The sequence below is a fragment of a genome, unplaced genomic scaffold, assembly GCF_019419815.1.
Source record: "Pyrus x bretschneideri cultivar Hongxiangsu unplaced genomic scaffold, Pyrus_bretschneideri_v1 Contig1, whole genome shotgun sequence".
NCBI classification, from domain to species: domain Eukaryota; kingdom Viridiplantae; phylum Streptophyta; class Magnoliopsida; order Rosales; family Rosaceae; genus Pyrus; species Pyrus x bretschneideri.
In genome coordinates, this window is record NW_025999390.1 from 12,693,013 (window position 1) to 12,720,294 (window position 27,282).

At 37.5% G+C, this 27,282-nt stretch overlaps 6 protein-coding genes across 8 annotated transcripts; 3 read left to right on the forward strand and 3 right to left on the reverse strand.

Moving 5' to 3' along the window:
- The first annotated feature begins 1,506 nt into the window (after positions 1 to 1,506).
- LOC103943958 (xaa-Pro dipeptidase) lies at positions 1,507 to 5,778 on the forward strand. The gene is given in 19 exon segments (XM_009354336.3): positions 1,507 to 1,672; positions 1,761 to 1,810; positions 2,090 to 2,150; positions 2,310 to 2,405; positions 2,494 to 2,511; positions 2,513 to 2,644; positions 3,058 to 3,189; positions 3,496 to 3,623; positions 3,805 to 3,847; positions 3,924 to 4,007; positions 4,182 to 4,223; positions 4,452 to 4,522; positions 4,618 to 4,671; positions 4,783 to 4,861; positions 4,863 to 4,889; positions 5,004 to 5,072; positions 5,242 to 5,385; positions 5,544 to 5,592; positions 5,595 to 5,778. Coding segments are annotated over 19 exon segments (1,467 nt in total). The 5' UTR covers positions 1,507 to 1,534; the 3' UTR covers positions 5,645 to 5,778.
- An 858-nt stretch (positions 5,779 to 6,636) lies between these two features.
- On the forward strand, positions 6,637 to 9,803 carry LOC125478562 (probable protein arginine N-methyltransferase 1). The gene is made up of 9 exons (XM_048586834.1): positions 6,637 to 7,022; positions 7,541 to 7,551; positions 7,652 to 7,807; positions 7,937 to 8,000; positions 8,107 to 8,249; positions 8,469 to 8,556; positions 8,701 to 8,816; positions 8,927 to 9,077; positions 9,363 to 9,803. Exons 1-9 carry the CDS (start codon positions 6,782 to 6,784, stop codon positions 9,566 to 9,568), a joined length of 1,176 nt encoding a protein of 391 aa, XP_048442791.1. The 5' UTR covers positions 6,637 to 6,781; the 3' UTR covers positions 9,569 to 9,803.
- Positions 9,804 to 9,872: 69 nt separating this feature from the next.
- Positions 9,873 to 12,292, reverse strand: LOC103943960. The gene is made up of 7 exons (XM_009354338.3): positions 11,896 to 12,292; positions 11,685 to 11,795; positions 11,327 to 11,395; positions 10,983 to 11,114; positions 10,515 to 10,592; positions 10,297 to 10,428; positions 9,873 to 10,213 (listed from the first exon to the last, which is right to left on the reverse strand). Exons 1-7 carry the CDS (start codon positions 12,100 to 12,102, stop codon positions 10,022 to 10,024), a joined length of 921 nt encoding a protein of 306 aa, XP_009352613.1. The 5' UTR covers positions 12,103 to 12,292; the 3' UTR covers positions 9,873 to 10,021.
- A 1,439-nt stretch (positions 12,293 to 13,731) lies between these two features.
- On the forward strand, positions 13,732 to 16,264 carry LOC103943961. Of its 2 annotated transcripts, XM_048586857.1 has the most exons (5): positions 13,732 to 14,697; positions 15,002 to 15,054; positions 15,145 to 15,317; positions 15,403 to 15,484; positions 15,579 to 16,264. In XM_048586857.1, the coding sequence occupies exons 1-5, from the start codon at positions 14,673 to 14,675 to the stop codon at positions 15,633 to 15,635; spliced, it is 390 nt and encodes a 129-aa protein (XP_048442814.1). In that variant the 5' UTR covers positions 13,732 to 14,672; the 3' UTR covers positions 15,636 to 16,264. The 2 variants fall into 2 exon arrangements, with proteins under 2 accessions (XP_048442814.1, XP_018502175.1); XM_018646659.2 differs by having other exon boundaries at positions 15,403 to 16,264.
- Positions 16,265 to 17,070: 806 nt separating this feature from the next.
- LOC125478576 (pentatricopeptide repeat-containing protein At3g24000, mitochondrial-like) lies at positions 17,071 to 20,889 on the reverse strand. 2 transcript variants are annotated; one of them, XR_007259388.1, is made up of 4 exons: positions 20,692 to 20,889; positions 17,443 to 20,521; positions 17,239 to 17,329; positions 17,071 to 17,122 (listed from the first exon to the last, which is right to left on the reverse strand). XR_007259388.1 is itself a non-coding variant. In XM_048586865.1 (2 exons), the coding sequence occupies exon 2, from the start codon at positions 20,519 to 20,521 to the stop codon at positions 17,564 to 17,566; it is 2,958 nt and encodes a 985-aa protein (XP_048442822.1). In that variant the 5' UTR covers positions 20,692 to 20,889; the 3' UTR covers positions 17,442 to 17,563. The 2 variants fall into 2 exon arrangements, 1 of the variants encoding a protein (XP_048442822.1); XM_048586865.1 differs by lacking the exons at positions 17,071 to 17,122; positions 17,239 to 17,329 and having other exon boundaries at positions 17,442 to 20,521.
- Positions 20,890 to 21,620: 731 nt separating this feature from the next.
- LOC103943965 (protein NDL1) lies at positions 21,621 to 25,716 on the reverse strand. Its single transcript, XM_009354342.3, has 11 exons — positions 25,560 to 25,716; positions 23,986 to 24,085; positions 23,675 to 23,772; positions 23,442 to 23,530; positions 23,214 to 23,274; positions 23,051 to 23,137; positions 22,889 to 22,966; positions 22,742 to 22,798; positions 22,546 to 22,601; positions 22,320 to 22,455; positions 21,621 to 22,200 (listed from the first exon to the last, which is right to left on the reverse strand). The coding sequence occupies exons 1-11, from the start codon at positions 25,617 to 25,619 to the stop codon at positions 21,979 to 21,981; spliced, it is 1,044 nt and encodes a 347-aa protein (XP_009352617.1). The 5' UTR covers positions 25,620 to 25,716; the 3' UTR covers positions 21,621 to 21,978.
- Positions 25,717 to 27,282: the final 1,566 nt, after the last annotated feature.

The following is a 27,282-nucleotide window of genomic DNA, read 5'->3' on the forward strand; positions in this document are numbered from 1 at the left end:
TATACTCATTCGAGGAGCTTTTGGTTCACATTTATAGATGAAAATACGTTTGTATTGAATACTTACAAAAAACTAGCTACCTGGCTTGTGGCCTGTTTCAGAATGGTCTTGTGGAGAATACTAGTACCAGTGCTCAAGAATTATCAGCAAAAACTATCTTGCTATAAACACAACAAAATTTCTATAAAAAAAGAAAAAGAAAAACAAGTGTTCTATGAAAATCCCTTTAGAAGCTCTTTCCGAATCTCAAAAAGCACTGAATATATATGTGCATCTTTGAGACTTCAAAAGTACTTCTTAACCTTTTTAGTCATGCGTCGTAAAAATTATTTACAATTGTCTCAGTCATTTTGATATTTCTAAAAGAATCTCAAATTAATTCTTAAAATAATAGTTTATCAACATAAGAGGTCGAATTCAAAGATACATGTAGCCATATGCTCCACCTCCTTGCCAACAAGGCAACCGCGCAGGATCAGCTAGCTGATTGGCAATCATCTTATCTGAAATTGTTCATAATATTCTAATTCTAGCTAGTAAGGCCTCGTAAATTGAATTCAAACACATGCAAATGCATATACATGTAAAACTAAAATTTCCATAGACTTCTGGCTTTTTTCAAATATTGGAAAGTATCAGTTGTTCCCATCGGAAATAGGATTGACTACTGATTTGAACCTAGCATACTGTTTTATAAAACCGTACAATCTGCAATGAATGACATTATTTCATCATACATGCATACATTATAATCGGAACCACTTATTCTTTTTATTATAATATGAAGATCATCTAGAGAACAATTTATTCAATTTTGAGGACATATTGTCATCCAATCAATCAAACAAATTAAAAGTCCATCATGAGGATGTTAAAATAACAGTGTCTATTTGTTCGACACATACAATAACTAAATATTATTTTTCATTAAAATAAAAGTTTGCAAATTGAATGAATTTTTCTAGAGATGATTGTTAGATGATGATAAAGAAAAAAAATGGTTCGGCTTATAACACTTATATAGTGAAATATTTTCACGTCGTGGATAAGGAATGATTTCTTACATACAAGAAGTCAAGTATTATTCTATATTATATACCACCCTGATGTTATCAACTAAATTGGTAAAATGCATCATCAATTCTTGCATTTTATTGAAAAATGAAAAATGATAAACAAATAAGTTTTTAATTTCCAAAAATTGCATGATGGTGTGGATTTGAACCCCGTCGGTGGCTAATCTAACATCTAATCTAATAAAATATATCGTTTGACAAAAAAAAAAAAAATTGAAAAACAAAATAGTTTTCATACGGGCTCATATTATTAATTCATACAATAAATAAATAAACAAATAAACAGAAACCCTAGATTATTCATAAGCCGGGCCAAAATCAATTATCCTTGATGAGCTTGAAGTGGGCTTGATTCTAGGCCCAAAATAGAGGATAAAGCTGTTGGGCTGAATCCATCTCAAATCCCTATAAGTAAGTCTGTGGGTCCGTTTTTGGCCTGGAAAGAAAAGCCATTTCCCATGGCTCCGCCGTCGTCTCTCACTCCTCTTCCAGTCCCACCGGAGCTCCACGTCACCAACCGCGAAACGCTCCTCAATTCACTTCGCCGCCACCTCTCTGAATCTTCCCGCCCCCTCTACGGCTTCGTTCTCCTCCAAGTAATCCACTTTCTCGTCGTTAATTTCGATTCAATAAATTTCATAAAAAAATTAATAAACTTTGGTTTTGATCAACTTCTTGTTTCAGGGAGGCGAAGAGCAGAATCGCTATGACACTGATCACACCGAGCTCTTCAGGTACCCAGTTGAAATAATTAATATTATTAATCATGTTTCAAATTATTATTAATTTTCAGCTTAGCTTTCGGTTTTTGCATTGCATGATTAAGTATTACTTGATTTAATGGAATCCCAGTATGTAAAATGGACATTTTGATTATCCAGTGTGATTAGATTTTAATATTAGAGATTAAAATTTTCCATTTAATTTAACTTGGTTTAGAAAGATCAATGCCTTTTTTTATTGATGGATGATTTGTTTGCTTATTTTCTGATTAGTGTTTGATTTTGCTACAGACAAGAGAGTTACTTTGCTTACTTGTTTGGCGTAAGAGAACCTGGTTTCTATGGAGCTATAGTAAGTACATATAGTTGTGACATTCGGGTTGTTCTCGAATGTGAATTTATCTTTGTTAGGTGTTTGTTTATGTAATGTTGAAGCTGAAATAGATAAGCTTTTGTGGGTCACACGTAATTTTTCTTCGGAACTGATCTTTTTGTTCCATTTTTCCCGAAGGACATTGCAACAGGGAACGCTGTTCTCTTTGCTCCGAGATTGCCTGCTGAATATGCCGTTTGGTTGGGAGAGATAAAGCCTTTATCTTACTTCAAGGTGATTGTTAATTTTAATACATTTCTCTGTTAACATATGATGCAGTCATTACTTGTCGTTAGCTCACATTTGTGTTGTTCATTTGCAGGAAAGATATATGGTTAGCACTGGTACACTATACTGATGAGATCGCAACAGTTTTGCATGATGAATACATGGGATCCGGTAAACCTGTATTGTTTCTCTTGCATGGGATCAACACTGATAGTGATCTATTCTCGAAACCCGCAGAGTTTCAGGTATACGCCCTGTATCAAATAATACTTTCAGAATAAGACTTGCTACATAAGTTCATGGTTAGGATGGTTAAGATGGCTGGCCTTGGAGAGTGATAGGTGTTAGGTTGAATAGTTAAACAAATTAATAACAACAATATATGGTAATGACATGTTGCATTCTCCTTTTCAAACAAATTTTTCTATAATGCTTTACTGATAGCATACCCCACTTAGTGGGATAAGGCTTTGTTGTTGTTGTTGTTGTTGTTGCTTGACTGATAGCATAACTACCTTGAAATAGGTATATATGTTTCCCTCAATAGTTTTGATGATATTAAGGACTTGGTAACAAGCTTCATTGGTTTTATAAAGTAAACTTCATATTCTTCAAGTAGATTCTTAAATTTTAATATATATTCTTAATCTTTGTATAGGGGATTGATAAGTTTGACACAGATTTGACTACCTTGCATCCAGTTTTGACTGAATGCCGTGTTATAAAATCAGATATGGAGCTTGCCCTTATCCAGTTTGCCAATGATATAAGTTCTGAAGCTCATGTGGAGGTAATCTTTTATGAAAATGTTCGATTGCAGAAATGTGTTTGATATATACATCATATATGTATTTTAATAAATAAACGTCCATTTAACACTTCTGCATATCATCCTTGAAAGTATATCTGTGAGTACATGCCCTTTATGTACTTCAAATAGCAAGAAGCAGCTTAGGAGTTAGGAATGGATCAGTTAGTTCACTACCGCATGAACTTTGTGCACTTTGAAATCCTGATTCTGGCTCTTTCTCATCAAAATGTTTTAAAACTTGACTCTCTTTTTCTTAGTCATGTTTGCAATCTTCCATTTGACCAGGTCATGAGAAAAATTAGGGTAGGCATGTACGAGTATCAGCTGGAAAGTATGTTTCTTCACCACACCTACATGTATGGTGGCTGTAGACATTGCTCGTACACATGTATTTGTGCTACTGGTGATAATAGGTAGGCTTTTCATCATCAAAAGTTATTGTTTTTGTTTCCATGAGGTAGTCCCAATAATCCGGTTGGTTCCAGTAATTAACAGATCATTTTTATTTCATTATAGGATATGAATATATTGATATTAAGGTTAAACCTCAACTGTAAAATATTGCTAAAGCATCTATTGTTTTGAAAAATACAGTGCTGTTCTCCATTATGGGCATGCAGCAGCTCCGAATGACAGGGTACACTATACTTCACTACTGAGTACTTTGTCAAAATTATGAACAGTAGCTAAAACTCGTAACATCTTTTGTGCAGATCTTGGAAGATGGAGATTTGGCATTACTTGATATGGGAGCTGAATACAACTTCTATGGTTCTGACATCACTTGTTCTTACCCAGTGAGTATGTGCATTTTGTTTGAAATTGTTCTTTTAGCTATGGTTGAGGTTCTCTGAACTGAAGGGTAATAAATAGAAGTAAGCAGGAGACTCTTCTTATGGTACTGTGGACAATGCCTATTTGTTTGAATTTTCCCTGAGGTTTTCTCAGAATTCTTTCAACTTTATCTGCAGGTGAACGGAAAGTTTACCCCTGACCAAGCACTTATATATAATGTAAGTGCATTAAGCGTTATTGTCGCATTTTTCGTTTCTATAATTTTTCTTCTTGCTCTTTGTTTTGGTGCACGAGTGTGCACACATGCATGATGTGTGTGCTTATGGCTCCTGACTGGTGTGTAGCACCTGCTTTAGTTTACACAACATTCATATTTCTGCGTCCAACGATTTATAGGATTTTCTAGTACATATTTACTTTTGTGTCTAATTATCTTGCTTTTGCAGGCTGTCCTTGATGCTCACAATGCTGTCATATCCACAATGAAGCCTGGAGTAAGCTGGCTTGATATGCATAAGTATGACTAAAGTCAACTATGTTCTACGAAAAATATTTAGGCTTTTGCAAATATCATTTAAATTCTGATTCTCTTTGCCTCCTTATAATTTGCAGACTAGCAGAAAAGGTTATTCTTGAATCATTGAAGAGAGGGAGGATCCTAGTCGGGTAACAATCATTGTATCTCAATTGTGTACTCTAGTATTCCAATTATGTGCAAGTTTTCACTAGTTTCGGGAGGATAACTTTACATAAGTTGCTCATGGTTCTTGGTTCTAGGAATGTTGATGATATGATGGTCAAACGACTGGGTGCTGTTTTTATGCCTCATGGTCTTGGGCATTTGCTTGGTATTGACTACTCATGATCCTGGTGGCTACCCAAAGGTTATTTTCAACAAGTTATTCTATACCTTTCTGGTTTATCTTTCAGAATTAATTTTTTAAATAATTTTGGCATTGCTCCTTCGTGGAACTTGGGAACAACTGCATAATTTGCAGGGAACGGAGAGATCAAAAGAACCTGGATTGAAGTCTTTACGTACAACAAGAGAACTCCAAGAGGGAATGGTTAGTATCAAATTTGGCGTGATTGTTTTTCTTATTCCTTTTTCCCCATTAATATATAAAGAATTAAATATCAAATCCTTTCACCGGTTTCTGAATCTGTATTTTCTGAACCCTGGCGAAAATGAATACTATTGCATTTGACGCTTTGTCTTGGTGGGTTGTTCTGTAGGTGATAACGGTAGAGCCTGGTTGCTACTTCATTGATGCTTTGTTGGTTCCAGCTATGGGAAACTCAAATACTACCAAGTTCTTCAATCATGAAGCAGTTAGTAGGTTTAAAGGTTTTGGTGGAGTTCGAATTGAAAGTGATGTGGTACCCCATTTTCTGAACCCTATGATTCCTATGCTATGCCTAAAACTGTACATGCTGGCATGCTGCTGATCTCACTTCAGCCTTTGTGATTTCATGCATATCTTATTTTCTCTGTACTGGTGATGTGCTTATACCCGGTTCGGTTCTGCATTTTGTAGCTTGTCACGGCTAACGGTTGTAAGAACATGACAAACGTTCCTCGGGAATATCGGAGATTGAAGCAGTAATGGCAGGGGCGCCATGGCCACTTGATAAATGACTTTGATGTGCTCTCCATGAGCTTTGAATTCTGCTATTTATCACAGAAAGAAGAATAAGATGAAACAAAACAAAGCATCCTCTCTAAATATTGTTGTAAACTTTCACTATACATGTATGGTCATTATTCTTCAACTATTGTTTTGCTTTTTTTTTTTTTTTTTTTTTTTTTTTTGGTCAAACAATAGATTTTGTAAGATTAGATGTTAGACTAGCCACCGACGGAGTTCGAAATCACGTCATCATGCTATGACTCAACACCTTTCCACCACTGTGGTAAAGGGTCGCTTGTTTGGCTTTGTTTTGCTTTTCAATATTTTCCCTCATTGAACGATACAAGAATTCCAAAGTAAAACAAACACTTGTAGAATGTATATATAATTTTTGCTATAGTAAATTTCTCCGTGACGTTTTAAAAATTCTCACTTTTGACAACTTTTGTACAATTTTGAATCAACTTATTAACAAAATGTTGATTATTTAGGGCACAAAATCGGAATTGAAAGCTTCACACGAGCGCTCAAGCACTGATAGTTAAGTTGGTAATTAGTAACTTGTTAAGGTAATAATCATTTAAAGCAAATCTTCATTGATCACCGTAAAATATTATCTATCATAAAATTAATTGTGAAGTGAATTCAAACAAATGTCGAGTTTGATAGTGTTGGCTTGCAACTAAGTATAGTAGGGTATTAAAGTGATTGTTGAGCCAGGTGGGTGAATTCATTGTCACCTTATATTGAGGTCAAATTAAGTACGTTATAAGCTTTCGTGTTAGTAGGGTAATTATGCCCCCTCCACAATAGGAGGGAGTAAAAAAAATTCAAACAAATAATTAACATTGCATTAAGTTACTAACTGATTAAAGCACTTTTGTAGAACTTCAACTAAAAATAATCCATTTTTTGACCAAAACAAAAAAACAAAAAATAATCCATTTAATTGACATGGTAGACTGTGTATTGGAACTATTGCCGACGTCGTTTCATCAGCATGGACCAAAGTCTCCGGCCACTTGAAGAGGAAAACGACCTCCAACTCCCACTTCGCTAATTTTGGAAACAAAAAATAAAAGCTCAAATCCGCGAGCCCATTAAGTACCCAAAAATCCCTCGCAAAACCCTAAATCCGCCTGTCAATGGGTCGCCGAAAGAACACCAACAACAGCAGCAGCAGCAACCAGGGCTCGGGGGCGGGCTTCGGCCACCCCGGCGAAGCCGTAAAAGACGTCCCCGAGAGCTCTAACCCCGACGAGTCCATGTGCGACCCCGAGCTCGACAAGGCCGTCGATGACTCCATGGGTGAGCCGGAGGTCTCCTTCGTCGAAGCCGATGGCAAGACGAGTGCTGACTATTACTTCGACTCCTACTCTCACTTCGGTAAAGAAAAAAAAACTTACTTTCTTCGATTCACTGTTTTTTGCTTCTGGCTTTTTGTTTGGATGGTCTGAAAACTTAAGATAATGGGATTGGAAAAGGGGTTTTTTTTTTTTTTTTTTAGTTTTCGTGATTTGGTTTTCGGCGTGGGTTTCGCAAGTTCCGAACTTGGTTGCATTTTGTTTTGGAAGTTAGACTTTTGTGCTGGTTTTCGTTTGATTGGGAGGGTTGCTTTAAGGTGCAATGGAAGCAAGTAATAGAATGGTCTCGAATTGTTTGCATTTTGTTTTGAACTCGGGTGTGGTTTTGTAAAGTTCGAACTTGTTTGGATTTTGTTTTCGAAGTTAGATATTGTGCTAGTTTAGTTGATTGGGAGTTTTGATTTTAAGTGCTAATGGCACCAAGTAATAGAGCGAGTCACAAAATAACCATGCTTTGATTTGTTTTTTTTTTTATATCTTGTTCAGTTTCGATGTTACTTGCTACGAAAGGCTTATCTTTGTGTTTTCTTTTGATTGCAGGTATTCATGAAGTAAGTGCATTGCGCTTGGATGCAAAACGGTTCTGTATTTCGTTCTTGTAACCTTTTGCTGATACTGATTGGGTGCTCACTGACTATTGTTATGTTGCAGGAAATGTTGAAAGATTTAGTGAGGACTAAGACATATCAGAATGTTATCTATCAGAATAAGTTTCTAATAAAGGACAAGATTGTTCTTGACGTGGGAGCTGGGACTGGAATTTTGTCCCTCTTTTGTGCAAAAGCGGGCGCAAAGCATGTTTATGCAGTATGTTTTTCCTAATGAAAGTTTGTTAAAAATTCAATTTCTTTGAATGCATAGTATTTTCCTATTTTGCAATGTAGTTTGTTTATGTCTACTTAATATTATTGACTTAACAAATTATTTTACCCACAGGTTGAGTGCTCTGACATGGCTGACATGGCAAAAGAGATTGTTGAAACAAACGGATATTCTAATTGTAAAGTTTTTGAAGTTCATACCTGCATGTAGTTCTGTTCAATCTCTTGACATTGGTTTGACAAACTGAGTATTATGCTTACACATTCGTTATTTGATAAATGCAGTAATAACCGTTCTGAAGGGGAAGATTGAAGAAATTGAGCTTCCAGTCCCTAAAGTGGATATTATTATCTCAGAATGGATGGGATACTTTTTGTTGTTTGAGAATATGTTAAATACGGTCCTCTATGCTCGTGATAAATGGCTTGTAAGTAGTATTTACATTCCAAATTTGTTGTTTGTGGTATCTTGGTCAAGGATACCTAAACTTGATGCAAACTATCCATTCGGTTGGGTTCAAGGGATAGTCATTGCAGTTGTAGTGTTCTAGGGTCCTATTGGTTAATTGCTAATTGCTGATTTTTGCATAGAAACTATGGAGCCATGGTATAACCTTTTGAATGTGTTCTGTCTTTTCTTCATTTAGGTAGATGATGGAATTCTACTACCAGACAAAACGTCTCTCTTTTTGACAGCTATTGAGGATGCAGAGTATAAAGAGGACAAGATAGAATGTAAGCCTTTTGAATTTTTGTGTGTGTCCGGTTTAGCATCTGTGGAGGCTCAAATTTTCTTTAGTGTCACACAAATGAACATGTAGCTTGTAGTGCATCTTGTTGATTTTTTGCTTCTTGCCCCTACTTTTCATGTTATTCCAGTTTGGAACAATGTTTATGGCTTTGACATGAGTTGCATCAAGAAGCAAGCCATGATGGAGCCCCTTGTGGACACTGTTGACCAAAACCAAATTGTTACAAACAGTCAGCTACTCAAGGTGGGAAACACATATCCTGTTTTCACCCTGCTACACTACGTGAAGTAAGTCTTTGCCCCCTTTGTGCTGTCAATTGTTTCCACTAATTTTCTTCAGTTTCCTTCATTCAGACAATGGATATATCTAAGATGACTCCAGGAGATGCTTCCTTCACGGCCCCTTTCAAGCTTGTTGCTGAGCGTGATGATTTCATTCATGCTCTTGTAGCCTACTTTGATGTGTCATTTACGAAGTGTCATAAATTGATGGGCTTTTCCACAGGTCAATAATTTTGTGCCTTACCTCTTATTTTTATTCATTTGTGGATCAAAGTTTGTCTTAGAAATAAGGCCATTTATAGCAACATAGAAATGGAAAAGAATAGATTTCTCATAGGTTTCCAGCGTTTTCTACAGCATTCATTCTTATCCATTTAGTAAATTTGTTTTAATTTCCTCAGTGTGGTGTTCCGCAACTCAATTTTTTCAGTTAACTACTGTATGGTGTATACAACCTGCTTCTCCGTAGGTAATCATATCTTTTCTGACAAAGTGAAATGTAATGCAGGGCCAAGATCACGGTCTACTCACTGGAAGCAAACAGTCCTGTACCTGGAAGATGTGCTAACAGTATGTCAAGGAGAGTCAATTGTCGGAAGCATGACTGTGGCGCAGAACAAAAAGAATCCCCGTGATATTGACATAATGCTCAAGTATTCGTTAAATGGCCGACGATGCACAGTCTCGAGGGTACAATGCTACAAAATGCGCTAAGTTGCGTTTTGGTATTGCTCCATCAAGAAAGCAATCCATAATTGCAACAAACTCAGTGTTGTGGATTGTTGCCTCTCATTAGATGTGTGCTAGGAGGCAGCATTGTAGCCTATGTACTTCGAATTATTCATTTCTTAAAATTGTAATGTCAAAATTTTGGTGCTAAAAGGTTTTGAATTGATCTATTTTACTTGATGTCTTGCAATTCTATAAATCTCATCTGTTCTTACTTCTTCTTTAAGATTTTTCGTTCGCATAAACTACGAAAACTCGAGCAATGTAGCAGAAATTGATACAATTGCAATGAAAAACAACGTAGTGTAAAACCTCAAGCAAATGTCTTCCAACTTTTGATCAAAATTTCTACCTAAAATGTCATAAGCATATTGATACAATTAACAAAAACCTGATTACTCTCTACTACAATTCCTATAACTCTCTTGAGTTTGTGTTCTAAAGCTCTCCCTTGTTGCCCTTTGTACTCTTCTCTGAAGCCGTCTTTTTCACTCGCCGCCATGTTTGCCGTAACCAGTTAGAGACTTTGTTTGCATGCTTCTTTAGTGTCTCTCTGGTCTTCACAATTCCGGTGGTGATCTTTTGTTTCAAGTCATTCTTTGCACTCTCTTTTTCTCTCATGATTTTTCCCTGTTGAGTGAAAATTTTTAAATGTCGATAGAAACAATACGATTTTGGTTGGAGAATTTTTGAAGTTAAAATTCTGTAATTACCAAATTTGAGGGTAACCGAGTCTCATCATCGTCATCATCATCTTCATCATCAGCATCTTTGCCACCAAAATTATTCATGTTCATCAAATCATCTCTTGAGTACATCTTCATGCCTGGGGCTCCTGGCATACCCTGAAGAATGGTAAAGCAGAATATAGCTCAAAAGTTCAGCACCACTAGAATGGTATGAAGTTTCTCAGCGATGTAAGGACAATTACCTCCATAGATTTCATCATCCTTTCCATTTCAGCTTCTTTCTCCGACTTGGCCACGAAAGCTTCCCCAGGAATCCTATTCTGGAACACACAAGAAAATATCATGAGTATCAAAGTAAAGTGTCTTGATCGTGGAACAAGTTGTGCAAAGTGAAACATCTAGAATGCTATCCTACGTAACATAATGATACTAGAGACCTCAATAATAGTGGTAGAGACTAGAGATTAACATGTATGCGAGGCAGCAGCCACAAATCTCCATGTCATTCTTACTAGGGTCTCAAATTTTGTAGGTTATGGAATAAAAAGATACCATCGGTGGTCACGTATGAGTGTAAAAACAAATTTCAAGGCCAGCATCTTTTGTTTGCTTCAAAAACCTAATTTGCATACCTTTAATAGCATGATCCTTGAACACGCATTGCGCAAAGAATGAAGTGAATCGAATATCAAGTCAAAGAAAGCAGTTACCTTAGGAACGGGGGGAGGCTTGGTACTGCATGCTTTAGTGAGGTCTTTGCATAGATAATTCACCAACGAACCAAGGTCAGGCTTGGATGTATATAGATATTCTGCAACATCTGTATCAGAATACCCCAAAACCTGCAATATTCCACATTCGCACTTAGTTTAATTGTAACAGTCTAACAGATTAACTTCATCTCAATATGGAATGATCACTTGTTATTCTATTAAGAAATCATTCGACAGTCGTCGACTTCCTCTGTCAACCAAAAGGAAAGGGCAGCGAATCTAACTAGATTGGCTTCGAGGAACAATTGTATTAGGAAGCAAATTTACCCAGAAAACCTCACCTCCTGGCAAGCTCGCTCGATTGTCTTGCATTCGGAATTACATTGTCCTTCAGAACCTTGATCCACCAACTGAAAAGTAACAAATGATCTAGCAGGTGAGGACAATGAACAACAAAGTGTCTATACAACAATACCCGACTGAAGTTTGTACAACTGCATCGACATTGTCATACTTGCGCTATACACCCGCAGAGAAACAAATGTTCTCCTTCATGAAACTAAAGCAATAATTTCTCTGATGAAAACACCGTATCAAGTAAAAGCACAGAAAACACCAATTCATACCTCCAAAGCAAGATCCAAAAACATCAAACGGCTCTAAAACCGAAATCAAACCCAAAACAATTGCTATTCATACCTCCAACTTATCTCCTTTCTCAACTATATCAATCTGCAAAATCCAATCGGCTTCCTGCTTCTTCAAATTACAGACATTCTCCGAAATCTCAATAATCTGATACTCCGAGACCTATCGCCAAAAAAAACAAACTACCCTCAATCAAATTCAACACAAGGAACAAGACCCACTAATCGAAATCTCAAACAAAAGCACTTGGAAATCTCAATACCGTCTTTGGGGCGATCTCAGCTCGCTTCTTCTCGACTTGTTGGTGCAGCTGAGATGCGAGCTTCTCGCAGACTTGGCATTTGATGAAAGGAATGTCTTCCTTCCTGGCGCCGGCCGCCGGCTTCTTAGCACACTCGGAGAATGGCACGGACGCTAACACCGCCAACAACACTGAGATAGCTACTAGAATTTGCTTCAGCTTCGCCATAACTCTCTCTCTTCTTTCTCTCTCTTTAGAATTTGAACAAGAACGCAGAGTTTGAATCGAACAGTGAGGAGGGCAGTTAAGTTGGTGGATCGTTATGAGGATTTTTCACCAGAAAAGAAACGATCTTGATTGTTTATATTTTGGCAGGTTCAATCTTTCGTTTTGTCAGTACAACGATGTAGTCGTGAAATCGATTTGCTTGGCTGCTTACGTGTTTCTCAGCATCTGATTGGCTAGCCAGAGTACCGTATGTGGTGGTTCCACTTTTCAACCAATAGAGTACGAGACGACACGTCCATGGTCGTCTTGAGAAGGAAAAATTGTTCGAGGTGACAGGAACAAGAAATTTTTAGTTGTAATGAGAACACGATAGTACATAACGTATTTTTATGTAAGTGATGAAAATTTTAATTTTGAAGTTGTTAACCTTTAACACACATAATTCACCATTTATATAGAGACACGTAATGTACCACGTCGTGTGATAGTCACGCTGAAAAATCTCTCAACGGGAACACGCAACTCATCATTACAGGTAGCATATCATGTGTTTTTATATAAGTAGTGAGAAATTGTATTTTTTAAGTTATTAACTTTTTAACACTCATATCCCAATATTTATACAATAACACATGGTATATCATCCCGTGTTCCAATTACATTGAAAAATCTATCCTTGAATAAGAAGGAAAAAACAAAGCGTATTTTTAGATACCAGCCTTGAAATTCAAAAATCGTCATTTATTCCTTAAAATCCAATATTTGCTAGACTGGTTTGTTTTGTGTATTTCATTAAATAATTGTTAAGTTTAGGCTTATATTTTGTTAATGTTCTCTGAAACTTGATTTTGATCTTACTTTATCTCCTAAAACTCAAAAATCTATGCTTTATTTCTTAAAACTCAAAGTTCACTCTAGATTGTTTTGTTTCAAATTTGATATTAAATAGATTTGAGTTTCAGGGCAAAGTGAGAACGAAATCAAGTTTCAGAGAATGTAACTAAAAATAAGCCCTCTAAAAATGTAATTTTTAATCCACATCAGCATATTTGATGTTTTTCGAATGGAAATAATAGAAACTAAATAATATGGAACGAACTTTGAGTTTTAAAAGATAAAATGAGATCAAAATCAAAGTACACTGGGCGTAACTAAAAATAAGAAGAAGAAAAAAAGTAGTAGTTTTTGAGTGGGCAAATGGATTTGTATCTAATTATCTTCTTTATTTTTTGTCAAATAATATACCTTATTATCTAATTATCTTATATCTAACTAATATACATTAAGTAAAATGAATGTTAACTATGTCGTTCACTCATTTTACAATAATTGAATTAGTAATACAACAAAATAATGTACTAGTTACATTGAATTCTTGTATAAACAACATGGATAGTTGATAACTTTTATTTTTTATAGTGGATAGATTAGGAACTAACTTGGAAGAGATATTGAATCACTTATAAAAAGAAGCACTTGAAATTTTTTTGTAAAATCACTTAGCTTTATTGAGAATCATATAAAAACGATTTTAAAACTAATTCTTAATAAAAATACAAATAAATTTTAAAATAAGTATATAATGATAGATTCTTCTCAAATGCACTTTAAAATGCTGATACTCAAAAATATTTTCAGTAAAACGCTTTCACTGGTTTAAAATACACTTTCAAATGAGGTGCTTGTCAATCATTTACCCCTTAAACCCTAGAGTCCCGTTGCATAGAATTAGGGTTTTCCTTCAGCTCATCTCCTTCTCTATCACATTCCTCACCGAAGCACAAATTGGTCGCATTTCAGCATTCAACCATGGCTCTCCCTCTAATTGGCTCCACAAATTCTCCAGATACGACCAACATGAAAACTCTAATCGGCAAAAACTACGACCTCAAGCTAACCCAATCAATCCAAAACCTTTTATCCGAAATTGACAAGCAAAACCGCAAATTCTCTGACTTTATTGAGGAATTCTACGAATTGATGCAAACCCGAGTCGACCCGCATCTCGAATTCATCTGGGTCTCCGCCGCATTGACCTTTCAGGGCCGGAATCATCCGAAAGACGATCCTTTGGATCGAGTGTCAGCCGCAGAGGACTTATTTCAGCTGCTGTCCATGTGCTCTGCTTCTTGCGGTTCTTCGAAGAGTGTCGCGCTGCTCGCTCCGGTGGTTCGCAAGGTGTACAATGTGTCTGTTGATTTGTTTAGGAGGGACTTGTCGTTAAAGAGAGAGAAGAAAGTGATGAGAAAGGTTAGGCATTTTGTGGGAACGATTCTTGGTTATATTAATTTGTGTTCTTGTTAGGATTCGGGTGAGAGTGATGGGTTGATTACAGTGATGGGATTAATTCGTGTTTGGATGAACTCAAATGGGGGTTGGAATCTTTCTTGCCCTTAGTGAGCTATGACATTTTTGGAGGGCTTAGTGAGGGAGAATGTGATGTGAATTACTTGGCTGGAGTCGTTATTGCAGAGTGTTTTTGTTGAAACTCTGCTTGGATTTCAAAGTCTTGGACTTCGTGGAAGGAGTTGGAGAAGGAGTTAAGCACTTGGGCTATTGGTTCCGTTACCATGTTTCAGAACTGTTATCTTTTCGGTTAGTGTTTTAACTTTTGTCTTAATTTGAGTAACGTGACATAGTTAATTTTACTGAAGGCATGATTTCTGCATAAACTTAAATGGCTGAGGATTTTGCACCGAAAATGTTTAGGGAAGACATTAAGTGTTTCTCGTTGTTATCGTATACAAACTTCTTAATGTGGCTGCTTTGCTGGTTTTCTGACTGTCATTTGAATTTGTATGCTCCTTTTGTTGCGTTGATTTCAAAAGGTGAAATTCTGTCATAAGTAGCGTAAGTCACTGCATGCCTTGTGCTAACATGCTTATATGTATGTCCATAGATGTCCTTTTGAGGATGCTGCTGGAGGAGACTTTGCCTGTTACCTCCCTATTGGTAAGTATTTCTCCTCCCTGTTTGAGAGTTTTCAATCTGTTGATGCGATCTTAAAACTAAAGAGGATAACAAGTTAAATTTTATATGCAGAGTAATGAAGATGAAGTTTTGTTGAGAAAAGTGTTGTATGATGCCATCGTATTGGTTGAGTATTCGTTCCTCAACCCTGACCCCGAGAGAGTGATTCACGTACCTGCTGAGCTCATGAAAAGTATTGCCATGGAAAGATTGATCGTTGCTCATGAAGCAGTGGAATATTTTAGGTATGTAAAGAACAATTACATTTCATCTTCTTGTTTAGATTGTAATGAAACCCTTTTGGAAAATCTCACTAGTGGCTTTCTTCAGGGAGAACCGGGATCAGAGGAGAGCCGTCTCTTATGTAAACGCATTTTCTGGTTCAAAGTTACCTTCTCAAATAATTAAATGGGTAAAGAAACAGATTTATGTGGATGATGGTGCAATCAGGTTCAATTTTGCAGGTTTTTATTAAAGCTCTCTCTAATATTGATCTAATTATCCAGAATGGCTTCTTAACCTTGAGGATCGAGGCTTCAAATTATTTGGTGATAGCATTGTGAAGTTTCGTACCAAACTGGCTCTTGATGTATCCAAATCAGACTCCTTGCAACCAGCAGCTTCGAAGTTGGATGGCAAGAAAGTGGATGACGAACTTTTTTACATAGATAACAAGGGAGAAGATGAACACAAAGATGAGGAAGATGAAAAGGTGAACAGATCCACGAATGCTGTATTTGTGGATGCTGCACATGCAATGACATCGTCGGAGAAAAGGGGAAGAAAACGAAAAGGGAAAAACGCTGAGAAGAAGGAGAAGATAAAATTTGTTAAGTATGACCTTCATCAGAAATCCGACTCAGCTGGTGGGAGGCCCTCACTTATCAGCAACGATAGCATAAACAGTGGGAGTGAAGCTGAGAATCCACATTCCGACGAGGATACAGAATGAGAAGAGCAGTAATGTCATTGCTTAGGAGATCCATGAAAATGTATACTATACTATCGTAGGGTGACGCTGCACCGTCCCGTACCGTACCAGTTTTGTTGTTATTTTAGTAGTCATTAAATAGGGCATGTCGCATTTTTGGTGTAACTTATTTTTCTTGATGGGACATGTCACATTTGTTGTGCAATAGTGAGGAATATAAACATCTTGGTGAAGCATAAAATTTTGGTGCTACTTTGGACAGTCGGGGACTCGAAAATGTCTTATTGTTCTTTGAGATCGAGTCGTTTATTCTGGTTCAATTTTGGGAATTCCGGTCGGATGAAGGGGAAATTCGATCGGAGGTCAAACTGCCATGGAAGTGTAATTAGGTTGTAGCTCCCTTTTTTGAGGATTTAACCTGTCAAAATAATCAGGGTAACAAAAATTAACGTAATAAATGGTAAAAAATAAAGACCATCAAAGATTCCATATCATGCTGAAGCTTTAATCAGATTTACAGCACCCCTTAGGGCGACTAGTGTCTAGAACCCAATGAATATTCACAATAATACTCGACAGCAGCCAAGACGATGGTACCGTCTGGCTTTCCAACTTCACATAGCATAGACGCCGAGCAGCTGCAGTTTTATACTGCTTGTTTCTGACTCCCCGTTCAGTCTACACGACCCAGGATTTCCACTTGTAGAGGTGCGGCACTTTCTTCTTTTACACAGGTGAAGCAGAGACGTGCTTGGATGTGCCCCTGCTATCAACTTCATGAACAAGGCAACTCATCCTCTAGACAGGGTACTGCTTGCTCGAATTATATCTGATTCGGGAACTTCAGAAGAATGCCGAACCTCCTATTGACATGCATAGCATAATCATCACTCGGCCTACCAAGCGGGTGCTCTGCATACAAAGAATATGTATCAAAGCACGAGCTTGTTTGCCTTAACTCATGTACAGACCAAACGTGATTAATGAAGAGACGGTAGTAGTTATTAACATAGCTGCACAAAATAGTTGAGAACCCCAAGGACTCTACCATGTCATTAACAGAAGCACAAGATCATCAGGAGCGAAGCAGCTCTCAACAGCAAGAACTATTGTGAAGTCCTGAAGAGAAACCACGGAATAACAGCATTCAGATTCATAATATATTCTTCCAAAAAATTATAAGATTCTAGAAACAAAGATAATAGAAATGCACTCAACGAAAACCATCTACAGACCTTCTGGCAAGAAGAATTTGATATGATATATGCAGATGCGGAGCATGAAAGCAGCCGCTTCAGGACAAAAAGGACTTTGAACGGGGCATACCTGCTCATTTTGTTCGACAGACAAAAAAAAAAATTTAATCAGGAACCACAATTTTTTGAATTGTCTAGTTATGATATGAAAAAAGAAGCACATAATATGTCATGAAGAAGTACTCTGATAAGATTAGGGCGGAGTTCCTTTGGTATGAAACTGTGGCTCAGCTCATAACGAGGAAAGTGTTTAGAATTCACTGTTGGTGAACCCCTATCCAGATATAGAGCTTCTAATGCCATATCACCAGAAGTCCTTACAGGAGCAAGTTCCATTCTTAAAATGATGAAACCGCCTGATGTCACGAACAACTATCTCCCGATTTGTGACATCGGAGACAAGCTTCATAACGTCATGGCAGTCTCCACAGATGCGTAGATTTTTAAAGATCCGAATAGTTTTCGGATGACTGGTACTTATAAGGGCAAAACCAAGAGCTAACCTTTCACTGTGATATTGGAGATGTTCTTTTTTTTCTCTTTCAGTGATTCTATGAAACACGTCTTCTGTTTCCGGTATATAACCTAATGAATTTAGCTTTTCTCCTAGTTCCTCCAATTTCAAATGAATATCCCCAATTCTTGGATGCGTACCATCTTGAGAGACAAAAATGTTGACTTGACCATCAACCTCAACCCAGCTACAACCAGGTTCTTTTTTAACACCCTGACTCTGCATTAATTTCCTGACTTTGCTAACATCGTCCCACCTGCCTTTGACTGCAAAGATATTAGATAGCAAGATATATGTTGAATCCATCTCAGGTTTAAGCTCAAAAAGCCTTCTTGCTGCTGTTTCACCAAATTCAACATTTCCATGCATCTTACAAGCCCCAAGAACAGTCTCCCAAATAATGGCATATGGTGTTAGTTCCTTTGTCTCGATAAAGGTTTCAATCTCATTAAACTTTCCAGCCCTGCCGAGAATATCAACCATACAAGCATAATGCTCAATTGTAGGAGTGATCCCGAAAACATTGCTCAGTGAGTCGAAGTGCTTTTTCCCTTCTTCGACTAGACCCAGGTGGCTGCATGCAGAAAGAACACCAATGAAGGTGATCTCATTTGGTATGGCACCTTCATCCAACATTGTCGAAAAGGCTTCAAGAGCCTTCTCTCCTTGCCCATATTGGGAATATCCACACACCATAATATTCCATGACACTGTATCTCGTGAAACCAAGCCCTCAAAGATATCCTCAGCATCACTTATGCACCCACATTTTGCATACATATCAACAAGTGCACTAGTAACAAACAAATCTTCCAGATGCCCACTCTTAATTACCATTGAGTGGAGCTGCCGCCCATTTTCCAGCATAGCTGTACGGGAGCAAGCACTCAAACAGCCAGCAATGCTGAACTCGTTTGGCTTCACGCCTTCTTGTTGCATCTTATTGAAGCAAGCAACAGATTCCTCTGCTTGATCAGTTTGGGCATAACCAGTAATGATGACTGTCCAAGTGAAGAGGTCTCGATTACTCAATCTATTGAAAGCTTTCACAGCATCTTCCACGAACCTGCCTTTGGCATACATGTCAATGAGAGCTGTCCCAACAAAGTCATTATCATCGAGGTTAGTTTTGATAATATGGGAATGTATTTGTTTTCCAAGGTCCACATCCAAAAGGCTAGAGCAACACCTTAAAATACTAATGAATGAGTACATGTTGGGCTTCAAACCTTCGACAAGCATTTGGTGGAAGACTCTTGGCCCTAGGTCAGATAATTCATGATTGTGTGCTCCAGATAAAAGGGCATTCCATGAAATCAAATCAGGGTTTGTCATTGCCTCAAAAACCTGAGCACCATCTAGCAAACGCCCACTTTTCATATACATTGTGATTAGAGCATTGCTGACTGGAATATCAGCTTCACAACCATATTTCCATGAAAAAGCATGGATACTTTCACCAAAATGAAGGTCTCCGAGATCAGTGGCAGCACTAATGATACTAGAAAGGGTAAATTTATTTGGTGAGATGCTTGTACTTATCATTTCACGAAATAGCTGAGGCACTTCTTGCCATTGCCCTTGTTGATCAAGGCATGAGATAATTGCACTCCAGGCCACTACATCAGGATTTTCAATCGTCCTGAATGCTTTTACCGCATCGACTGCCATCCCACACTTTGAATACATATCAACGAGATTGCAACCCAATAATTCATCTGTCTGAAACCCAATTTTGACAACTAGAGAATGCAAAAACTGACCTCCGCTCAAATTTCCCGAGTTTGCACAACCTTTGAGGACAGTGGACAAGGTGGACTTGCTCAACCTCATTTCTGATTCCGTCATTCTGCAGAACAATTCCAAAGCTTTTTTTCCGTCGCCTTCCTGAGCATACCCATTCAGCAGTGCATTCCATGATACCACATCCTGCTCAGGCATACAAAATAACACTCTATCTGCAAGTTCCATATCACCACATTTTGCATAAAGGCCAACTAGAGCAGAACCAACAAAAGCATCCAATAACAACCCCAGTTTCACTGCTTCAGCATGCAACTGTTTCCCAAAACCTAAATCGGAGCACAATGAACATGCTTTCAACCCAGTTGCCAATGCAAAGTCATTTGCTTTTGTACCATCTTTCTTCATCTCACAGAACAATTTAACAGCATCAACACCAGAACCTTCGACTACAAACCCCTGAATTAAAGAAGTCCATGACACAACGTCTCTTTCAGGCATCACATCAAGCACTTTACGTGCATACCCGGAGTCCCCACACTTTGCATAAACATTAACCAATGAAACCCACAAATGTGAATCCGGATCAATCCCTTCTTTTATCACCTGTCCATGAATAGCCTTCCCCTCATTCAAAGACCTTAGCGAAACACAGGTACGAAGCATCCCAGAATAATGCATAAGCCTCTTTTTGGTATCGAAAACTAGAGGCCTGGTTTTCACATTGCTTCCTACAATTTCCTGGTCAGGTGAATAGCCATTATCTAATCTTACTTGACGAAGCTGAGTCTCAGAGTTTGGGGCACTTTCGAGACACGAATCACTGATGGGATTCGAGTCAATCACATCCAAAGCAGCACAAGACAAAGGCTTTAATTGAAGCGATAGCGACCTGGAAACTGGACTAAGCTTGTTCTGCAATCGAAGCGAGGGATTTTGGGAAATTGGCAACAAGAGCCTCCGGAAAGCAGGTGACATTCCAACACCAATTAAGCCACATTCCATCTATGTCAAACAGTTTTTAATCATCAAATATATCAAACAAAAATAATAATATCATACCAAAATGAAGGAACTCAAAAAGAAAGGGCAACATATACACGAAAATATCACACAATTCAAAAAATTCAAGCTTTCAGAAATAAAAAAGTTAAAAATTGAAGCTTTTCACTTACAGGTGCAACCAAGACGGTAACGGATGAACGCCGGCAACGGTGGTTGCCGACTCTCGCAGCAGCAGCTGGTGCTCCCTCTCTTTCTCTCTCCTGGGTAGGGTAAGGGTAGGGTATGGGTTTTACTTGAAGTCTTAAACCCACGACTGTTCTCGCGGGATTTTCGGTGGTCTGCTTCCTATTGTCTGGATAAAGATGAAGTGGTGAGCTACGATGTCGTTTCTTTACGGAATGCGTCTAGTACGGATTACGGGCATGCAAAATGCTGCGGTATCGTCTTGACACCGTTAGATGAAATCCAACGGTTGTAAGTTCGATAAACAGGCTTATCGTAGAAACGGCTACAGTAACCCAAATTACAAATGACCAACCCGACGGGAATAGGATCCGCCTTGGGAGGGGTTCAGAGGATCAATCAAATGTATCCGTCTATTGTATATCGTGTGGTTATAAATCATTGTAAATTTAAATTTTAAAATTAAATATAATAATACATAATAAAAACTGATCATACGATATACGATGAACGGACACAATTGATTGATCCCTTAGATTCCCACAAAGAAGATTTGAAGAGGATCCTAATCTGAAGCGGACGTTGCCGAGCCCACAAATAAGACCCGATAAAGAAAAAGACTTGGAATCGCAGCAATGCAAAACCCAACTATAGAAAAAACTTTTTTTTTTTGAAATAATAACTATAAAATTACTCGTTTAATTCTTTTAAAATAACTAAAACCGTTTTTTTTTTTAAATGTTTTTGAATTTCAAAAGTACTTGAATTTAGCATGCAAAAATGAACACCTGTAACTATTCGAGTCACAAGGCACAAGCCAAAAGCCAACCGAACTCAATTAGGGATGAAAGATTGGATACTTTGCTTGAATAATGAGAGAGAGAGAGAGAGAGAGAGAGAGAGAGAGAGAGAGAGATTGTGTGAATGAATGGGAAGAGTTGTCCCCCCTTTGTTATTGATTTCTCGTCATCATGAATAAATGTCAATCCAATTTGTTTGAGTGACTACAAAAGAATGAATGAAAGTCTCCTTCCTACTATTTAACAACACATTTGATTATACTTAATAATATATATATGACATCCACATATTCTTCTTCCCCGTCTGTATCTACACCATCCTCTCCCCTCTCCCTCCGGACGCTTCATCTTCGTCTACCCTTTTCCTTCTTAAACAACGAAAATTTTAACAAAAGAACCAAAAAATCGAAGCAGATTTCGAATCCCAACATCCCTTTGCACTGTTTCCAGTTTTCTGCCTGTCTTCCGACATTGTCATAGGCCAAGTGAAACACGGGTCTTTATCGGTTTTAGTTTCAGGCCCATGCTTTCTGGGGAGAGAAGCTCCGGGGAGATGCAAGACGGGCTGAGCGGGCTCCTAGGGCTGTCGCTGAAATGGCATGGCCGGTACAGGCCATACCCCATGAAGAAGTACTCCATTGGTATCAACATTGCGTGTGGCTGCTCCTCTGTCACCATGGATCCACAAGCCTGGACCTGCATTAACAACCCCATCCATCCTCTATTGAACACGCTCTTCCAGTTATTTTCACAACTATATGCACGTCTACCGATGAACGTGTAAAAACATGCCAAACAGAAAAAAGTGGACGTACCTCTACTAAGGCACTGTATCTCCTGTCCAACTTTGAGGTCATGTGGAGAGCCTCCGAATGGAAGGGAGAGCTATCCCCAACAAATATAAGTGTGCGACACCTTAGAGATTTTAACCCTTCGGTTATGTCAGGTCTCCTGCAAGTAGGGAAAACAAAGTTAGAGCACAGCAAAATATATTGCACTCATGCGGAGGGAGAGCTAGATAGCAACTCCAGCACCATTTACCGATTAATTGCATGAAGAAATCTCCAAACATTTAAGCTCTGCCTCTCTTCCAGCAACTGAAGAAGAAACTTTCCGAGTGAATCGAAGAGATAAAACCATTTGAAAATCCAACACTTAAAAAAACATAACAAACAAGAAGAAGGACAATCGAATTGCTATTGAGGTAAAAGAAATTTCAATAAGCTGAAGCACTGACTTTTCTGCATGCTTGAACTATATCCGACTCTGGAACTTCAACACTACCACGAACCTCCTGTCGAGATACATAACATACTCATCACTAAATCTAGCAAATATAGTAGATGTGAAAGAGAACCCATACATTGTCAGAGCACGGCAGTACCTTACTGAAGTATCGCTGAAGCAAAAACTCTTTTAGCAAACCACACATGCCATAGAAATAAAGCATATTCGACATCACCTACAGATTACGACTAATCATAGGTAAAATATTTGAAATTAATCATTTACTATAAACATAACAGCTACGTTTAGAAAAAGGAACCTTATTATAAAACCATTCTGTCCAAGAGGGCGCTTTGCATAAAGGGGATACAAGTATCAATCCAAGGACACGCTCCCTATATTTCATCTATGATACAAACCCAGATCAGTGAACTGAGATAGAATTTTTTTAAATATAGTTGCAAACGGTTTAAGGAACTTACAGCAAATAGGGAAAGGATATAAGCACCCGCTGTCACCCCCATGCACATAACTGCACCAAGCCTGCACAAAGAGATTTTAGTGCAATAAGAGAAAACAACATTAAAACATGATTAGCAAAGAAGGAAACACGCTTCTACACCATTCGAATGTTGGAAGCAACAGCAAGGAGTTTCAAACACTCACAACTTGAAAATCAATTAAAATGAAGACTCAGTGTTGGTCGTTACCCAAAAAAATTGAGAACCTCAAGGATCTGATCTGCCAAGTCATCAACTGAAGGCACAGGATCCTCTGGACAAACTGAAGCAGCTCCTAACTGCAAGAATTCTTGTGAGAGTTCCAAAGAGAAACTATGTGAATAATGGCTTTCAGTTACATAAAGTATTTTTCATAAAAGTTATATGATTTGATAAACAGATATAATAATAAAAATCCACTTGAAGCGAAACCATTTACAGACCTCATGGCCAGGAGGACTGATATGATATATGCAGAAATTGTGGAGCAGCAAAGAAGCCGCTTCCGGACAAAAGAATAACCCTTGGAAACAAGACACATCTGCTCAATTTGACAAAATAAACAGAAAAGTTAGGAATATATAGTCTAATTATGTCAAGAAGAAGCTAATAAACATAAATATATTTGAGCGCTTTGATGTCCATTGAGGAAATAATGTCTAAAGATTTTATCAGGAATAGCAAAGGGTTAATCTCAGATTGTCATTTCAAACAATGTAAATGGAACCAGGACAATAGACTCTATCACACTTACGATTTAGAGCTAAATCAGGATAAGTGATAAGTGCAGGCTTCTCTTGGTCTCCATACACGATAACAGACACTGAACCACAGCCAGTTCGAATAAAATGTTCCTGAGGATGAAAAATCATGATAAATGAGGTTGCAGATTAACAACTAAACTTAATTGTCAAATAAAACATCAAAAAGCTGCAAATCCAACTATTTTACTACCATGCTATTCTAAATATGATAAAGCTAAAACATATAGCCATTTTCTCGAGATATCTACTGTGTTTTATCTATAATCAAAGAGGGAAAAAAACCCAGGAATCCAGGTGTTCCAGATAATTTTATTGCGTAAAGGGCTTCCCATGTGCACTTATACTTTTTCAAGGGACTCAAAACTCACCTGCTTCATCTCTGACATAACTTTGCTAAAAAAAAGATGAAACAAACAGTTAAAAAGAGAAGCATGGAATCAAATATATTAAAGAAGAAAATGACTTTAAACTAATCAGAAACCGATTAAAAAAATAGGATACAGATGACTTGTTAAAGGAACAGCTAGACTCGTTGATAGAGTTGAGAAGTAAGACAAAGGAAGGTATAACTTTTGTTTCGTCAATATAGGATAACAGACATTGAATAAACCCCAGAGATGGACTCATCGAAGCAACCCGCTTCTTGCCAACAAAGAACATCACATAAGAAGCAAGGAATCGAGAAACCGAAAAAGAAAAAACCATAGAAAACACAACAGCAAAAAAGTGAATGAGAAAAGATAAAACCCCGCATCACTGAGTTGACGCTGAATTCCAAAGAAATCAACAAAAGGGTCTAAATCAATAATCTGTACACTAATGATCCAATTTTATCCCAAACATTTATCTTTTCGCATAAAAGTTCGAAACTCGAACAATACCACGATGAGATTAAAACAAAAAGAGAATGGAAAAGATAAGAAACTTCACCATTACAACAAACCAGGTGAGATTGCAAATGCAGCAAGAAGATGTTAAATATACAAATCCCAAATACAGAAATGCACACCAAAGAGGAAAGAATTTGATATAGAAAGAAAATTGAAATCAAGCAAATACGTCACGCGCAGATCTAGAATTACCATTTCTACATCACCAGCATCCCAAAATTTAATTTTTCACAAAACCGATATGTAGAAACATCCCAAAATTTAATTGTTCTAGTGTTCTTTTCACTGAATCAAGACAAATAAGTCGTCGCTGTCACCACAGGTCCGCAGAGGACTTGCGGCAAGGGAACAACAAAGAACCCAGAATACAAAATTTACAGAAATGCAGCTTTCCCGTCCATCTTCCCCCGTTTTCTCGGCAACCAAACAGTAAATAACTCCAAAAATTCAACGGATTCTAAACCCAATTTTCCAGAATCCGAACCCAAGAAGCAAAATACAGAAAATTCAAAAAAATTTCAAAAGATTAAACTCAAAAATCTTGACACAATGCCAAACAGCTCCATCAATTACCCCAACCTCTCATCACGCAAACCCAAAACCAAAAACAAAAGGGTAATAAAAAGGGATAGAAAAATTCAAAAAATTCAATCTTTGAAGTAAAAAGCTCGAACCTTTCCACCGAGATAGATCTTCTCCATATCGAGGGAGACGGCGTCGTTTGATTCAGCCATGAATTGCACTCTGCGCGTCTCCCAAACAGCCCCTTCTTCTCTATCCTCCTCTGAGTTTCTCTCTCCTTTCCTTCAAGAAATCGTAGGCCTCTGGCTTCGCTGTGGCCTTATATACAAAGCGACTCCTCTCTCTCTCTCTCTCTCTCTCTCTCTAAACCGAAAAAAATAACCTGCGGTTAACCACCACCGACGCTTGCAACTCCCAATCCGTCCTAACGGAATTTTCAAGCCGTTAAATTTTTTTTACCCGCTGTCAAATTCTGGCGGGTGTCTCGATACGGCGCCGTTAGCGTTAACTTTCTCGCGGCTATTTACCGTAATTAGATGCTCGTTTTACGGATCCGGATTTACAGTTTCATTTTCTTTTACCTCAAAGGGAAATGATAGTGGCAATTCCTCCTTACCTTATCATTGTGTGTTTGACTAGAAGTGTTTGGCGTCTAGTGACGTGGAGACCTGTCGTTGGGCCAGCTTTGGTGTGGGTCCCATGTGAGCCATATCCGTTTTATTTTTTATTCTATATAAAAATAATTTTGACAGATCGGTCATACATAACATAGAAATCACACTTGAAAATGATGGACAATTGGCTAGAGCCGCAGGTGCTATAGTGAAACTGATTACAAAAGAGAGGAAATCGGCTACATTAAAATTACCTTCTGGGTAGATTTTTATTAATTTTTATTAGATCTTTTTTCATTTCATTCAATTTGTTGATCAAAAATTAAGAAAAAAAGTGAAAAGTAAAAATATATGTGCAGATACATTACCGAAAAAATAAAGTGTTATATGGTTTTGGGGGACTTTGAAGTTACAGTTGCTTTGCCTTTCATCTGACTCAATGATTAATCATGCCACCTTAATCATGATTACGATGGAATAACTCTTTTTATCACATTTAGTGCATGGTGGGTTGCTCTTTTCGATGAATTTTTTTAGAGAAAATAGTTTTTTTTTTTTTTATCTGTTAATTACAACCTAACACATGTGTATATATTATTTATGTTAAATTTGAGTTATTTCTTCTGGTGTGTTAAAGTAGAGTAATTTTTTATTATGACGGGAATACGAGTGGTACAACATATGTTTTTATATAAGTGGAGATAAATTTTATTTTTTAAATTATTAACTTTTTAACACACATATCTCACTATTTATATAATGACACGTGATATCCCGATCATACAGAAAAATCTATCGTTAGAGTGTGACAAGGAATGAATCAAGTTGTTGCCTTTTTGCGTGTCAATGGAATTGGTTGGCATTAAAAGGAATATATTTAAATTAGGGTAACAAATATTTGAAAGAATATTTGGCAGGTCTTTTTTTATAGCAATTTGTTATGGACAAGAATCCTCTTACGGATGGAAACAAACCTACCGTTGAGCTAATGATTTGGAAGCAACAAATTTGCTAAACTGAAATTGTGTTGTTTGGGTCAATGAAGGAAAATGTTGTTTTATAGATCATTCTACTTTAGTTTGAGGATGGTCCTAATTTGGCTTGTGCTACGTATTAGTAGAGATCTTTAAGAATCGTCAAAATAATAACGGTTGTATCGGTTTCTTAGTAAATATAAATTTTACTGAATATGTTTGGTTTCAATTGTGAATTCACATAAGAACGAGTAAAGACTATTGCTCCTAATTTAGTGATCCTGTTC

What these genes read in the sequence shown, in the direction of transcription:
- LOC125478562 (XM_048586834.1), top strand. Translation starts at nt 6,782, where the DNA reads ATGGGTCGCCGAAAGAACACCAACAACAGCAGCAGCAGCAACCAGGGC. An exon ending in TAAAGAGGACAAGATAGAAT is followed by an intron (nt 8,557 to 8,700) that starts GTAAGCCTTTTG and finishes ATGTTATTCCAG; the next exon opens with TTTGGAACAATGTTTATGGC. An exon ending in CAAACAGTCAGCTACTCAAG is followed by an intron (nt 8,817 to 8,926) that starts GTGGGAAACACA and finishes TCCTTCATTCAG; the next exon opens with ACAATGGATATATCTAAGAT.
- LOC103943960 (XM_009354338.3), bottom strand. Translation starts at nt 12,102, where the DNA reads ATGGCGAAGCTGAAGCAAATTCTAGTAGCTATCTCAGTGTTGTTGGCG. An exon ending in TCGAGCGAGCTTGCCAGGAG is followed by an intron (nt 11,115 to 11,326) that starts GTGAGGTTTTCT and finishes GGAATATTGCAG; the next exon opens with GTTTTGGGGTATTCTGATAC. An exon ending in AGCCTCCCCCCGTTCCTAAG is followed by an intron (nt 10,593 to 10,982) that starts GTAACTGCTTTC and finishes TGTGTGTTCCAG; the next exon opens with AATAGGATTCCTGGGGAAGC.
- LOC103943961 (XM_018646659.2), top strand. Translation starts at nt 14,673, where the DNA reads ATGTTTCAGAACTGTTATCTTTTCG. An exon ending in TCAGAACTGTTATCTTTTCG is followed by an intron (nt 14,698 to 15,001) that starts GTTAGTGTTTTA and finishes GTATGTCCATAG; the next exon opens with ATGTCCTTTTGAGGATGCTG. An exon ending in GAAGCAGTGGAATATTTTAG is followed by an intron (nt 15,318 to 15,402) that starts GTATGTAAAGAA and finishes GGCTTTCTTCAG; the next exon opens with GGAGAACCGGGATCAGAGGA.
- LOC125478576 (XM_048586865.1), bottom strand. Translation starts at nt 20,521, where the DNA reads ATGGAATGTGGCTTAATTGGTGTTGGAATGTCACCTGCTTTCCGGAGG.
- LOC103943965 (XM_009354342.3), bottom strand. Translation starts at nt 25,619, where the DNA reads ATGGCTGAATCAAACGACGCCGTCTCCCTCGATATGGAGAAGATCTAT. An exon ending in TTCAGCGATACTTCAGTAAG is followed by an intron (nt 22,799 to 22,888) that starts GTACTGCCGTGC and finishes GTATCTCGACAG; the next exon opens with GAGGTTCGTGGTAGTGTTGA. An exon ending in GATACAGTGCCTTAGTAGAG is followed by an intron (nt 22,201 to 22,319) that starts GTACGTCCACTT and finishes TTGTTAATGCAG; the next exon opens with GTCCAGGCTTGTGGATCCAT.